Source organism: Anomalospiza imberbis, chromosome 19 (assembly GCF_031753505.1).
Source record: "Anomalospiza imberbis isolate Cuckoo-Finch-1a 21T00152 chromosome 19, ASM3175350v1, whole genome shotgun sequence".
In the NCBI taxonomy this organism is placed as follows: Eukaryota; Metazoa; Chordata; class Aves; order Passeriformes; family Viduidae; genus Anomalospiza; species Anomalospiza imberbis.
The window spans coordinates 4,363,948-4,377,747 of NC_089699.1; the positions used below are offsets into that span (position 1 = coordinate 4,363,948).

Consider the following 13,800-nt stretch of genomic DNA (forward strand, 5'->3'; position numbering starts at 1 on the left):
ACATCCCACTCAGCTGCCTGGGCAGGCTTTACACTTCCCTCTGTCATCCTTACAGACCCTTTTGTCAAAAATTCGGTGATGTACCATGAAAAGCCCCTCTGGAATATCACCAGAGGTGTCTGCACTCTTCTTCCAGTAACGGCTGGCAGGGACCAGCAAATGCATTTTCTGGGAAGAGCTTCTTTTGAGCAGGTTTTGCCTTAACTCATGTCCCATTTTGCAACAGGAAATGGAGCTGGCAAAGGCATTTTCCTCGTCTCCAGAGTGATTTATCTGCTGGCTGATGGCAAATCTCCCCTGTGGCAGAGCTGTGCCTGACCAGGAGCACTGCAGGGCACTGGTGCCCTGTGCATGCCCAGGCCCTGGCACAGGAGCCCTGGCCAGCCCGTCCTGCCAGGCTGGAGCCAAGCAGGGTCTGGAATCCCCCGTGGGGTGCCCGAGGGAGGGACTCCGGGCTTCAGAGAGAAGCTGAGAAATATTCCTGGGGGCAGGAAAGCCTGGGGTCACTTTACTCAACTCTAAGGTGTGGAGACTCATAGGAAACCCTCCTTGGGTGCCTCAGGGTTTGGAGCTGGCAGCCCCTGGCACAATCCAGGGTTGCAGGTGGCTGCTGTGGATCCTCAGGGGTCCCTGTGGGAGCATCTCCTTGGGGACAGCTGGTGACTGGATGCTGGGGTGAGGTGTCACCTCCAGCCAGACCTGGACCCTACCTGGGCAAGGGCTTGGTCCCGAGGTTTTCACTCCCCCTGGACTGCCCAGCCTCCCCTGTGGTGGCCCCGAGTGACAGCACTGAGCCGCAGTGGCCCTGATGGGGGCAGGACCAGGAGCTGGCCCGGAGCTGCTCCTGCTGAGTCGCACCCCGAGCATCCCCGGGCCAGGGCTGGGGAGGGTTAAATCCCAGCTCGGAACCCATCCCCGCAGCTCGGCTGTGCTGGAACCAGCCGGGGCCGGGGGCCGGGCAGCCCCTGCTCGGGGGGCTGGAGCTGTGCAAGGAGACACGGGGCTGTGCAGCCTGGGAGAACCTGTTCCTCCAGGATGTGCGAATCCTGCTCGTCCCCCACCCCAGCAGCCGGCTGGAGGAGGAGTTTGGGGTCCCCTGCCAGCTCAGGGGCGCCGGTGCCTCTCCAAGCCGCGGGCAAAGGCGGCTCTGGAGGCAGCAGGGGCAGCCCTGCGATTGCCCAGACCCGTTATTCCATCGGCCCCTGCTGCCGGCTGCGTCCCTCCGGCAGGCGCGGGTCTGGCCGCGGCTGGCAGGCTGCCCTGGGCAGGGCTGGCTGTGCCCGGGGCGGAGGGCACGGCTGCAGGGACAGCACGGCTGCAGGGACAGCACGGCCGCTTATCGCGGTGACAGGGCTCCCGATCTCCTGACAGCGGCTTCAGAGTCTGAGGAACCTGCAGAAAGCTCGGAGATCCTCTTGACATGATTTTATATTTGCAGGGGAAAGGATGAATCAGTGTCCCACCGCCTCATTGACTACAAATGCAGCAGAGCCAGCAGTGCTGGTATTTTTAAAAGATTAAAAAAAAAAATATTAGTTTTTCCTTGCACTGGAGGGTCTCTCCTTGTTGCCAGGGAGGAGTTAATGATGTTGATGTTTGCCACTGATGGCGTGACTCTGATTTATCCCACAAGTGCTCCCACAACTTCCAGCTCTCATCCCCCATCGTGTGACAGCTGCTCCTCCACGGAGTTACTGCAACCTCACCACCCCTGCCAGGGGCAGACAGATCTGGGGAGGAAGGCAGCAACTTTAATAAAACAATCCCAGAGAAGTGGCTCCTCTCCTCTCCTCTCCTCTCCTCTCCTCTCCTCTCCTCTCCTCTCCTCTCCTCTCCTCTCCTCTCCTCTCCTCTCCTCTCCTCTCCTCTCCTCTCCTCTCCTCTCCTCTCCTCTCCTCTCCTCTCCTCTCCTCTCCTCTCCTCTCCTCTCCTCTCCTCTCCTCTCCTCTCCTCTCCTCTCCTCTCCTCTCCTCTCCTCTCCTCTCCTCTCCTCTCCTCTCCTCTCCTCTCCTCTCCTCTCCTCTCCTCTCCTCTCCTCTCCTCTCCTCTCCTCTCCTCTCCTCTCCTCTCCTCTCCTCTCCTCTCCTCTCCTCTCCTCTCGGATTTGGAGTGTACCAGGGCTCTGTTCCCATGCTGAGCCGCCCCTGGGGTGGCAGCTGAAGCTCTGAATCCTCTCCTGGCCCTGGCAGCTCTGCTCAGCTCCAGCAGCTCTTTGCACTGAGGTCTCTGAGCATTTCCTGCAATGCCCTCGGAGGGTGCCTGGGGCCTTGGCTGAGCAGACCTGGCACCTCCAGCAGCTGGATTTTGCTCAGGGCATCCTGTCCTGCTGATTTTGCTGTCTGGCTCTCCCATCACTGCCCAGAGCAGGTCCCAGCTCAGGCACTCGGCTGCACTGGGGCAGTGTGTGCAGGTGGGAGCCCTGCTGGACCATCCCACTGCTCCAGGAAGGGTGGCGGCGCTGCCAGCCGCTCCCTGTGGCTCTGTGGCCCTGCTCAGGACAGGGGGAAGAGGCTCTGCTGCCACCAGGCTGCTCCTGCTGGGCCCTGGGAGCCAGCAGCGGGCAGGGGGTGAATGCAGACTGATTGGAGAGGGTGCAAAAGGGCTGTCCATCCTTCAGGGGCTGTCCATCCTTCAGGGGGTGCCCATCCTTCAGGGGGTGCCCATCCTTCAGGGGCTGTCCATCCTTCAGGGGGTGCCCATCCTTCAGGGGGTGCCCACTCTTCAGAGACTGTCCTGAGCAGTTGTGCCAGTGTCCCCAGCACAGCAGGGTGACACAGCTCCTTCTGTGCTGGCTGTGCAAGGGCAGCACAGCAGAGTCCGTGTGGAGAGCTGCTCCTCTTCCTCTGCTCCCTCCTGACAGCCACGCCTGTCCTTTCCTCTCTCCCTATAAACAGAGTGAAAGGAGACGTGAATGCCTTAAAAACCCGACAATAGCTAAGAAATTGCAGTTCTCTTCGATAAAGACATGTGGAATCAAACCACTGGGGCTCAGGGGCCCATTTCCCAGCAGACAGATCCCAGACAGAAGCCCCAGCAGACCCCGGGGTGCCAAAGGGATGCCCAGGATCACCCCAGCTCCTGATACAAGTGAGGCCGGTAACATTTGGGCACAACAGGAGGATTTTCCCTCCCTGGAAGATCCAGACTCAAGAGCAAACCCCTGGCACTGCTGGGGCTGCTCCTGGTCCCTGTCCCGGTGCCCAGGGAGGGATCCATGGCAGGGGAGGAGTGGGAAGGAGCCCAGACTGCTGAGAGCAGGGCAGGTCACAAGAGGGGACTCCTGGAGCCACCCCAGAGCATTTTGGGGCTGCCATATCAGTGCTGCAGGCTGCTGGGCTTTGGGCCACTGGTGTCACTGGGATGACTGGGGGAGCACAGACTGGTCGGGGAGCAGAGGGAGCTGCTGGTTCCCAGTGCCCACGTGGGCTCTGTGCCATGGCCACGGGGCTGTGCCAAGCCCAAGGATCTGGAACCACCCCCAGGCTGGAGCAAACAGACCAAGCACAAAACCACAAAAACCCAGAGAGAAAGATAAGCCCTTGAGTCAATATCTCACTGGGGCTGGGCCAGTGCTCCCAGTGCTGCACCGAGGGACAGGGACCACAGGGGCTTCACCCACTCCTGTCCTCCCACTGGAGCTGTCAGGAGTGGGCTCTGCCCCAGCCTGAGGGATCTGGGACAGCAGGAGAGGGAAGGAGCTGCGTCCCTGGCACGGGAAGGACCTTGGGGACCATCAGAGCTGCTGCTCTGGGGGTGCTGGGGTGTGCAGGGCCACGGGCAGGACGGGGGCAGGAGGAATCTCACGGTCCCTGCCACGAGCACACACAGAGCTGGGAGGTTTTTCCCTCGCCCTCTGGGCCTGGCTGGTTGCTCCTGCCTGTGCGTGAGGGACGTTGAAGCCACCACGTCCTGCCTGTCCCTTTGTCACCCCGAGCCAGCCTGCAAGAGGTGGAGGATGCTGAAGGCACCTTGCACACAAACACAGACGTGTTTGGGTTTGGTTTGTGCACGTGTGCCCGCACTCATCCTGCTGGGGAACGGCCCAGGTGAGCTGGGGGACTGTCACAGACCACGGGTGGCCCAGAGAGGGGAAAACCTGCGAGCAGGGCAGTGCGGGGTGCCGGGCTCTGCTTTCCCAGGCTGTGGTGGTGCACTGGCAGCCTCTGCTCTTCCATGGGACTGGCTACACACTCTGAGCCCATCCCAGGAGGTCCAGGCACAGGGCTGGCAGCACTTTTCTGTGCGGGAGTCACCATCTGCCCCTCACCGTCCCCAAACCGTCCCCAAACCGTCCCCAAACCGTCCCCAAACCGTCCCCAAACCGTCCCCAAACCGTCCCCTGGCAGGTGCACAGGACCAGCCGGCCCCAGGTGCTGTTTGTCCCCGAGAAGCTCCGCTCGGGAGGGTGTGTGTCCCAGCAGCCCGGGAGGCAGGAGGGACCCGCGGGGACAGGGAGCTCGCCCCAGGTCCCGCTGGGCTCCCTGGATGTTGTCCCCGAGTGCCACAGCCAGGCACACGCCCGGCAAGGGACAGCCCTGGGATGGTGGCAGAGCCCTCGGCCGGGTTTTACGGGCTCAGCCCTGGCAATTAAAAACCCCCGAGCAAATAAAGGAGGGTGTGGGCTGCTGCTGCCCTTCCTTCTCTGCAGCTGCAGGATCCCGCTGGTGCTTGTCCCAGGTTCTTATCCCGAGGCACATCAAGGAAATTCCTGAAGGACCAAGTGCCAAGGGCACAGGGGTGGAAAAACACCCTGGGACCTGCTGAGGGCAAAGCTGAACTCCTGGCCTGGGCATCCTGGGCTGTGGAACAGCGTGAGCCACACAGCAGCCTCCACTCACAGGAAAACCCGGGTCTGTCCCCTGTGGTCACTGCCAGCAAGAGAGGAAATCAAGGGAAAAATAAGGAAATGATTAAAAAGAATCTCACTGGTTGTGGGAGGCTTTATAGGGAACTGTGCGAGGCAATGTCCCCGCTGTGAGTCACGGGTGGGGACACGTCACTGGCCACGTCCCTGCCTGGGACACTGGCCTGGCTCAGATGCTGACGGTGAGCTGAGCGTGGGTGTGCTCTGACACTCACCCTGGTGGCAGTGGGGACATCTCCCCTGTCTCTGCCTCCTCTCTGCCTCATTCTCTGTTCAAAGCCATCCTCCTTGGCTGGTTCTTGCTGTGGGGGCACGGCTGGCTCTGGCTGGGGCATCCTCCTGCTGTCACCTCCTTTGCCACAAGCAGCTCCAAGCACTGTGGGGCTGCTCCTTATTTCACTTTTATTTCACTTTTATTTCACTTTTATTTCACTTATTTCACAGGAGAACATCCCCGGGGTGCTGGCAGGAAGGAGGACACCATCCCTGCAGCAGTGCTGTCCAGCACTCAGACATCTCCAGCTGCCCTAAGCTTTGGTGCTGCTGGTCACAGATCAGCCCAAAGGGAGCCCCCTGAGGTTCCCAGGCCAGCACCAGCCCCTCCAGGCCGTGCTGATGCTCAGTGGTCCCCATGCTGCAGGACCAGGCTGCAGAGACCAGGCAGGACCTGATCTTTCTGCCCCTTGGGTGGCTGCCAAACCAGCCAGGCATGTTCCAGGCAAGCCTGAGATTTACAAGGCCTAATCTCAGAGCCAACGTCCAAGCCTGGTACTTTGTCCCCATTTCTGTGTGTCCAGCATTTGTCACCAGGCTCCTGCAGCACATCAGAGCAGTGCCTTGCTGACACAACTTTCACCTGGGTTTTCACTGCTCCCCATTGCTTTGCTGGGAAAACGTTCCCTGTTGGGAAAAGCCTCCCTGCAGCACCCAGGGTGTGATGGGGGCACACAGGAGCAGCTGGGTTTGCTCCCTCACACCTCACACAGAGGTGCTGGTGCTGGATTATCCTTTGGGCTCTCCCTGTTTGCCCAGGGTGGCTGGCCAGGCGTGGCTCGTGCTCCTTGTCCCCCCGAGGCACAAAGCTGTCACGAGAGAGCAGCAGCTCTGCAGGACCCTCCTCTCCCAGCAGCATTTGATGGGAAGCACTGAGGAATTACACCCCAGACAACAGCCACCTCCAAAGTGCACCAAAACCCTCCCAGAATTAACTCATCCCATCAAACCAGCTTCCTGACCATCGTTAATCCATCCCAGAGCACTTCCAAATCTGATATTACTCCTGAGAGCGCCTGTCACCAGCAGGAAGCTCTGCCAGGACCTCTGCATCCCCCACACCAGCCAAGCACCCCCGTGCACGCTGAGCTGTGGGTACAGAATCCCTGGGTTGGAAGAGACCTCCAAGATCATCGAGTCCAACCCAGCCCCAACAGCTCAACTCAACCCTGGCACCCAGTGCCACATCCAGGCTTTGTTAAACACACCCAGGGATGGTGACTCCACCACCTCCTCGGGCAGCCATGCCAGAACTTTATCACCTTTCTGGAAAAAACTTTCTCATAGTATCCAACCTGTATTTCCCCCAGTGTAGCTGGAGGCTGTGTCCTCTGGTTCTGTCAGTGCTGCCTGGAGAAAGAGACTGACCCCACCTGTCTACAGCCTCCCTTCAGGAAATTGTAGAGAGCAATAAGGTCACCTCTGAGTTCCCTCTTCTCCAGGCTGAGCACCCCCGGCTCCCTCAGCCGTTCCTCACAGGGTTTGTGTTCCCAGCCCCTCTCCAGCCTTGCTGCCTCCTCTGGACGTGCTCAAGCATTTCGATGTCCTAACATCCTCAACGTACCTGTCCCCCGAGGCTCCATCAGGCTGCCTGGTGCTGGCAGGACCAGCAGCTCCTTCCTTCGGTCTCTTCTGGGCGCTCCTCACCCGCTGAGCGATGCTTTGGGTCTTCCCGGGGGAAGGAGCCCAAGCTCCTGCTGTTGCTCGGGGTCAGCTGCCCTGCAGCTCCCTGAGGGGCACCTCGATGTTGAAGGTGTACCAGAAGACCCAGAAGACGAGGCTGAAGGCCAGCAGCAGGGCCCCCCCGTAAACGAAGAAGTCCCAGAAGCTGAGGGGAGCCAAGATGCCCAGGAGGAGGAAGAGGAGCCCCAGGGCGTCGCAGAGCAGGGCCAGCAGGGCGATGGCAGCGCAGCGCCCCAGCAGCCTGGGAGTGCCCCGCCAGGTGCCCATGGTGCCGCCCCGGAGCCCCTCAGGGCGGCGGGGGCAGCAGCATCCCTGCCTGGCCTTGCTCCCGTGCCTGCGCTGCCGCTGCCAAGAGGAAGTACAAATGTCACAACACACCTTGCAGAACAATCGGCAGGGAGCACACGATCCAGCTTTAACCGTTTCATGGCCCTGCCCCTGCCCGGCCCGCGGCACAGCCCAGGGGGTTCTGTGGGAGCCCACCCTGGGTGCTCTGCGGTCGCCCAGGGGTAGCTGCTTCCCATCCAGTCTGTCCCAAAGGTGCAAATCTGCCCCAGCCCCAGCCCCAGCCCCAGCCCTGGGATGTGAGACCCAGATTTGCTGCTTTTGGGCAGCATCCCAGGGAAGTCTGCAGGACCTTGGCTCTGACATCCCAGAAACAACCTGGAAACACCCTACTATTGACCGACTTTAGAGGTAAACTGAGGCACAGGAATTTCTCCAGAATGCCAAAACGACATCACCCTTGCAGCACCTCCAAGAGCAGCTCTTGCTGGAGAGCCACCCATCAGGCCATGTGTGCCACTGCCCATCCCCAAAATGGGACACCAGGAAGCCAGTGAGGAGTCCCCACATCAGCCAAAATCTCCTGGCTGGTTTGGGAGCAGCCAGGGTGACTTGTTGGGGTGCAGGTGTGCGCTGCTCTCTGCTCCCAGGCTGTGGTGTGACACTGGAACATCTCTGCTGTCCTTCCTCTGGGCATCCTCGGCAGAATGGGGAAGATCGTGGGAGGTGAGGAATACAGGGGGCCCTTGGCTCTGGGAGAGCCATCCCAAAGCTGTGGGGTGGCAGCTGCCTGTCCCATCCTTGGCCCTGCAGAGGAGGTCCCAAAGCTCAGGACAGGCCTGAGGGCACAAGGTCAGCGTCAGGGATGGAGCGGTGCCAGGTCCAGGGACCTGCTGGAGGTGGCCTTGGCTCCAGGACATGCCAAAGGCCACACCAAGAGTGTCCTCCTGCCAAACCAGGGCACCCAGGGCCCGTCTGCCACCTGGGCAGCCCCAGCACAGCCCTGCCACGAGTGAGGGGGTGGCTGCAGGGGACAGAGGACATTCCCTGCATCCTCTGCTGCCCAGGGTGCTCAGTCACACTGCCCCTGCCTGCCAGGTGCACGTCACAAAGGGCAAGCCCAGGGCAGGGGAGGCTGCCCAGCACAGCCATGGTCCTGCCTCCCAACCTTATCCCAGCCTTATCCCTCCTGCCACTCCCAAACGCACACACCCAGCCCTGAGCAAACCCTCTGCTCCCTGAGCAGCTCCTTCCCGTGGGCAGCAGGAGAAAACTGTCCCTCCCCTGTGACATTCCCGTTCTCTGGACAGAGAGACACAATTCTGTCTCTCAGGACTGCACAGAGAGAAGAAAAGAAAACAATCTTTCTCTCTGCCCCTTTGTTTTGCCCATGTGGAATATGGTGTGGAGATTGTTCACCTGCAGTGGTGGCTGGGTTGGATCCTGGTGAAGTTGTTTGGGGTCAGTGACCAGTGGGATCCAGCTGTGGCTCGGGCTCTCAGCAGAGTCACGAGTGTGAGTGAGTTAGAGAGGTGAGTAAGAAGTCAGTATGTAGAACAGGATAGCATCTCTTTAAATAGTATATTAATGTAATATAGCATAGTTTTAATAAAGCTGTCCTTCAGCCTTCTGATCTGGAGCAGACATCAGCATTTCTTCCCTGAGCCAGGGTTCAGCACATTTTTACTGTACCTCCCCCCTTCCCATGTGCCCAACATCCAGTGTGGAAATAGGAAGGGGTTTTTAGGGTTTTGAACTCGCTGTGGGCACTGAGAGCCCCCTGAAGTGTTTACTCTCACTAAGGACAGGGAAGGCTGCTGGATTTTGGGGAGTGACGGGCAAGTGCAGGTCATCCTGCTGGGGTCTCACCTGCTGCCCAGGTGGGAGGAACAGCAGCAGCATGTCGGGGTGCAGGATGGCCTGGCAGCCTGGCTGTGATCCAGGCTCAGGCATGGAGCCAGCCCTGCAGCGCCCCAGGGGAATCTGGGCCACCAGCCCGAGGCTGATTCCAGGAAGGAGCTCTGGGAGGTCTCAGGGGGATGTGAAGGTGTGATCACAGCCACCAGTGGTCACCTGCTTCCTCCCACACCTCAGTGATTTATCCCAGCAGCTGCAGAAACCTGATTGCCCCAAGGGTGAGTGTGACTGACATCCTGCAATCGTGGGATGGTTTGGGTTGGAAGGGACTTTAAAGACCATCAATTCCAACCCCCTGCCATGGCAGGGACACCTCCCACTGTCCCAGGTGCTCCCAGCCCCAGTGTCCAGCCTGGCCTTGGGCACTGCCAGGGATCCAGGGGCAGCCACAGCTGCTCTGGGCACCCTGTGCCAGGGCCTGCCCACCCTCCCAGGGAACAATTCCCAATCTCCCACCCATCCCTGCCCTCTGGCAGTGGGAGCCATTCCCTGTGTCCTGTCCCTCCATCCTTTGTCCAAAGTCCCCCTCCAGCCCTCTTTGAACCTCTTTAGGTCCTGGAACTCAGGTAGGATGTAAGATCCTCAGAGAGGGGTCTGCCCCAGGGGTGTGCCCATCTTTGGGCAGGTTTGGTGCTGTGGAAGCCCAGGAATGAGGCAGCTCAGACACCTGGAGCAGGGCGTTCTCCACCCGAGCCTGCCGGGCGGGTTTGCCGTCTGACCTTTGAGATGCAGGGGCAATACTTCCCCTTTGAGCTGCTCTGCAGAGATAATGACTTTTGTAATGGATTTTCCTGTTCTTTTTATAGCACAGAGGAAGCTGGCAGACCATGTCTGAGCTTGCTTCAGTGAGACATAAATTATGTTTGCTGGAAAACCTGATCTTTCCTCTAAACGTGTTTTCCTTTGGTCTGACCCAAAGCATCACAGCAGGATTCAAACAGGCTTCAGTGGGAGCGAAGAGGAATAGCAGGGAGCAGCCAAACAGGGCTTTGGAGGTGCAGGGGAACAGCCCAAAGGTGGGAACTTCCCCATGGGCTGGAGAAAGGTCCATCCAGCCCTGCCCAGCAATGGCAGGAGGACACAGCAGGTGAGCTCTGCAGCCCTCCTGGAATCTGCTCCTCATGGACTTCTCCAGCACCCACCACTGTTAGGTTATGGAATTTAAATGGCACATTCTTCTCTCTTGCTTCTACTGTCTCTTTTTAAAAATCTGTTGTCTATAAAACCATTTAAATCCATGGATACTCCCTGTCTCTGCAGCCTCCCACATCCCAAGGAGGTAAAGGTTCACTGGTGCCACAACACAGAGGCAGAAATTCATTTCCCTGCAGCACTGTGGGGTTTTGCTTGGCCACAGCAGGGAGTGAATTTTATCCCAGCTCCTTAAGAAACCCTTGTGAGGAGCCCTCAGGTTATCCTGCATCTCTCTTTCCCTAAATTGCCCCAGCTCACTTCAAGAAAAGCTTTCAATTCCCACTGCTGCGAGCTCCTATGCAAAATTCCCTCCCTCCCTGGCACTGAGCAGGCATTTATACCCCATGCTTACGAGGGGGAGTTCCCGCTTTGCTCTTGCACTTCCACCTGCAGTTACCCCCTGCTGTTGATCTGACTTTCCCCTCAATTATCCCCCTATTTTTAATTTGACTTTCCCACAGTTATCCCCCTGCTGTTAATCTGACTTTCCCCTCAGTTATCCCCCACCAGTTAATCTGATTTTCCCTTAACGTTCCTGTCCCTTTGCCTCCCTGTCCCACCACAGATCTGGGCAGCAAATACTGAGCTCCATCTGATGGATCCTCTCCTCACCAGGCTCTGCTGCTCCTTGGTTGTTTCCTTTTCCCTGGCAGGCTCCATCCTCCTGCCAGGCACGTTCCTGGCCCCTGCACAGAGGTGTTCACCCAGCACCCAAACCAGCCCCAGCCCCACTCCTTGTCCTCCCCCTGTCCTGAGCCAGCCCCCCTGGCCAGCGGGTGCCACACCACCCCAAACTCTGTCACCACACCCTCTCCACACAGCAGAGATGTGACACCAGAGCAGCCACGTGCAAATCCCTTGGGAATGTTTGCCTTTAATGAAACCTCATGTTCTTGTTATAAATGACCAGTCTGGAATCCAAGTCAATTCTTGGTGACTTTTTATCACACTAACACTTCACTGACTGCCTCCCCCTTGGCCATGGGCAGCAGGAGCTCCCTCTCTCCTTCTGGCAGTGCCAGCCCTCCTGGAGCACCCCCGTGGCCAGGCAGCCCTGGCTGGGCACAGCTCCGTGCAGCAGGACCCCTTTCCAGGTGCCCCTCCAGCCATGCAGCTCCAAGGCTCGCCCCTGTGCCCACACCTGCAGCTGGCTGGCACCTGGGGCTGCTCTTCACCTTGCTCCCTGCTTTCCCGTCCTGAATCCCGGTGTCCATCGTGTCTCCGGCTGCAGCTGCCCCAGCAGGAGTTCTGGGTGAGCATCCCTGCCTGTGGCAGCTGAAGGAGCAGCGGCTGGTGCCCGCTGCCAGGGCAGGATTGCAAACAGCAGCCGAGCGTGGCATGACACGAGGGATGGCCGAGGAACAAACAGCTTTGCTGGGTCCTGTGCCAGGTCTGGCACCAAGCTGGCACTGCCTGCCCAGGGACACCTGCACCAGTCAGGAAACAAAGTTCAGGGCCAGGCTGAGCCTGGGGCAAAGGGACCTGTGTGCTCACACACTCCTAATCCAGCTGTGCCAGCTGCCAGGATGGGACGTGCCACCTCCAGCTGTGCCCACACGGATCATGGAGAGGATGGAGGGGATCTCCAGGCACACAGTCCTGGTCACAAACTGGCACCAGTGCCAGGGTGAGCCCGAGCTCCCTGTCAGCCAGGCTGGGGAAACACAAAGGCTTCAGCTGCCAGGCCTCTTGGAGCACACCTCCAGGCAGAAATGCTGATGTGGCACCGGCTTCAGAAATGGGGGAGGTTAGCAGAGACGGCCGGGAGGGGGTTGAGTTTCCTGGGAGGGAATCAGCCCTCAGCCCTGAGCACAGGTCCCACAGCTCAGACCATTCCCAGACACATTTCCCTTGTCCCTGCCCTGCCAGGTGCCTGGAGCAGCAGGGTCTGGGACCTTCTGCAGGATCTGAGACCTTCTGTAGGGTCTGAGACCTTCTGTAGGATCTGAGTCCTTCTGTAGGGTCTGAGACCTTCTGCAGGGTCTGAGACCTTCTGTAGGGTCTGAGACCTTCTGCAGGGTCTGAGACCTTCTGTAGGGTCTGAGACCTTCTGTAGGATCTGGGACCCTCTGTAGGGTCTGAGACCTTCTGTAGGATCTGGGACCCTCTGTAGGGTCTGAGACCCTCTGCAGTGTCTGTGCCCCTCTGTGTAGGATCTGGGACCCTCTGCAGGGTCTGTGCCCCTCTGTAGGATCTGGGACCCTCTGCAGGGTCTGTGCCCCTCTGTGTAGGATCTGGGACCCTCTGCAGGGTCTGTGCCCCTCTGTAGGATCTGGGACCCTCTGCAGTGTCTGTGCCCCTCTGTGTAGGATCTGGGACCCTCTGCAGGGTCTGTGCCCCTCTGTAGGATCTGGGACCCTCTGCTTCTGCTGTGTCTCCTGATGCTCTGCAGATCCTCCAGCCTCTCTGGCAAATCAGGGAGCTTGAAGGAATTGTGGCTCCTCTCTGCTGGTGGATCCTGCAGAACCTCCTGGGGGATCTGGGCTCCTCTGGGGTTTTGCTTCAGCCCAGGTTCCTCTGGGGCTGTGCTTTGCCCAGTTTGTGCTGTTGGGTCTCTCTTTGGACAGGGGGGTGATGCAGAGACCTTGGACCTGCCTTGCTGGGCTCAGCTGAAAATTCCTGCTCCTCTTTTTCCTGGGATGACTTGGATGAAGTACAAAGGGGATTTTCACACTGGAGACCATGGAGGGAAGACACTGACTAGGGAGTACAAGAAAGTGTTTGTTTTCATGGCTGATCAACGCGGGTTGGTGGAGGGCAGGGGAACCTTCTCGGGAAGGTCCCGGCTGCCCTCAGCGGTTGAAGAAGAAGGACTTGAGGCTCTGTAGGAACTGGGACTTCTGCCTCTGCTTCTGCTTCTTGCGGATGATGGGGATCCAGACCAGGCCACAAACCAGGAGCATCAGTCCCAGAGACAGGAAAGCCGGGCCAGACATCTTGTAAACCTTCTTGTTCTTGGTCAGGAAGCAGGACAGGCTGGTGATGACCACCCCGAAGAGGAAGACGGCCGCTCCCACGGACACCACGATGACAGGTTTGTGGTAAATGTCCCACTTGCTCCTGGAGGCGCTGGTCCACACGGACTCGCTGCGGGAGCTCATGCACAGCGTGCTGCCCGTGTCACTGGTGACCAGCTCCTTGCACTGCGGGGACTTCTCGCTCCCGTCGGGGCTCTTGGGGGGGATTTCCATGCTGCTGGGGTGGGAGGAGGACACCTGGCACGGACAAAAGAGAAAGCAGAGCAGGGCAGGTGATGGAGGATGGAGGATGCTTGCTTTTGGTCACCAGTGGTGCAGCCCAAATGGAGGGGGAGGAGGTTTTGGGGGTCACTGCAGGGAAAGGAGAGCATCACACCCATGGAATGGTGGAGCAGGCAATGGGATCCTGCAGAAGGATGGGCAGTGCCACCACTGAGGTGCCCAGCACAGCTGTCCCTAAGCACCACACAGACCTTGAGCCCACGTGGGCTTCGATCCAGAGCAGGTAACACAACACCCCCTGCAGCCCCTCACGGCTGTGTTCACTCTGCTCAGCAGGGATGGCTCTCCAGGAGCTGGCACCTCACAGGTGATGCCAGGCTGGCT

General features: G+C 59.2%; 1 protein-coding gene across 1 annotated transcript; it reads right to left on the reverse strand.

The window, feature by feature from the left end:
* Window positions 1-12,922: 12,922 nt before the first annotated feature.
* PIRT (phosphoinositide interacting regulator of transient receptor potential channels) lies at window positions 12,923-13,463 on the reverse strand. Its single transcript, XM_068209786.1, has one exon. It carries the CDS (start codon window positions 13,405-13,407, stop codon window positions 13,009-13,011), a length of 399 nt encoding a protein of 132 aa, XP_068065887.1. The 5' UTR covers window positions 13,408-13,463; the 3' UTR covers window positions 12,923-13,008.
* Between the last annotated feature and the right edge of the window lie 337 nt (window positions 13,464-13,800).

Coding starts and splice junctions, on each gene's coding strand:
- PIRT (XM_068209786.1), bottom strand. CDS start 13,407: ATGGAAATCCCCCCCAAGAGCCCCGACGGGAGCGAGAAGTCCCCGCAG.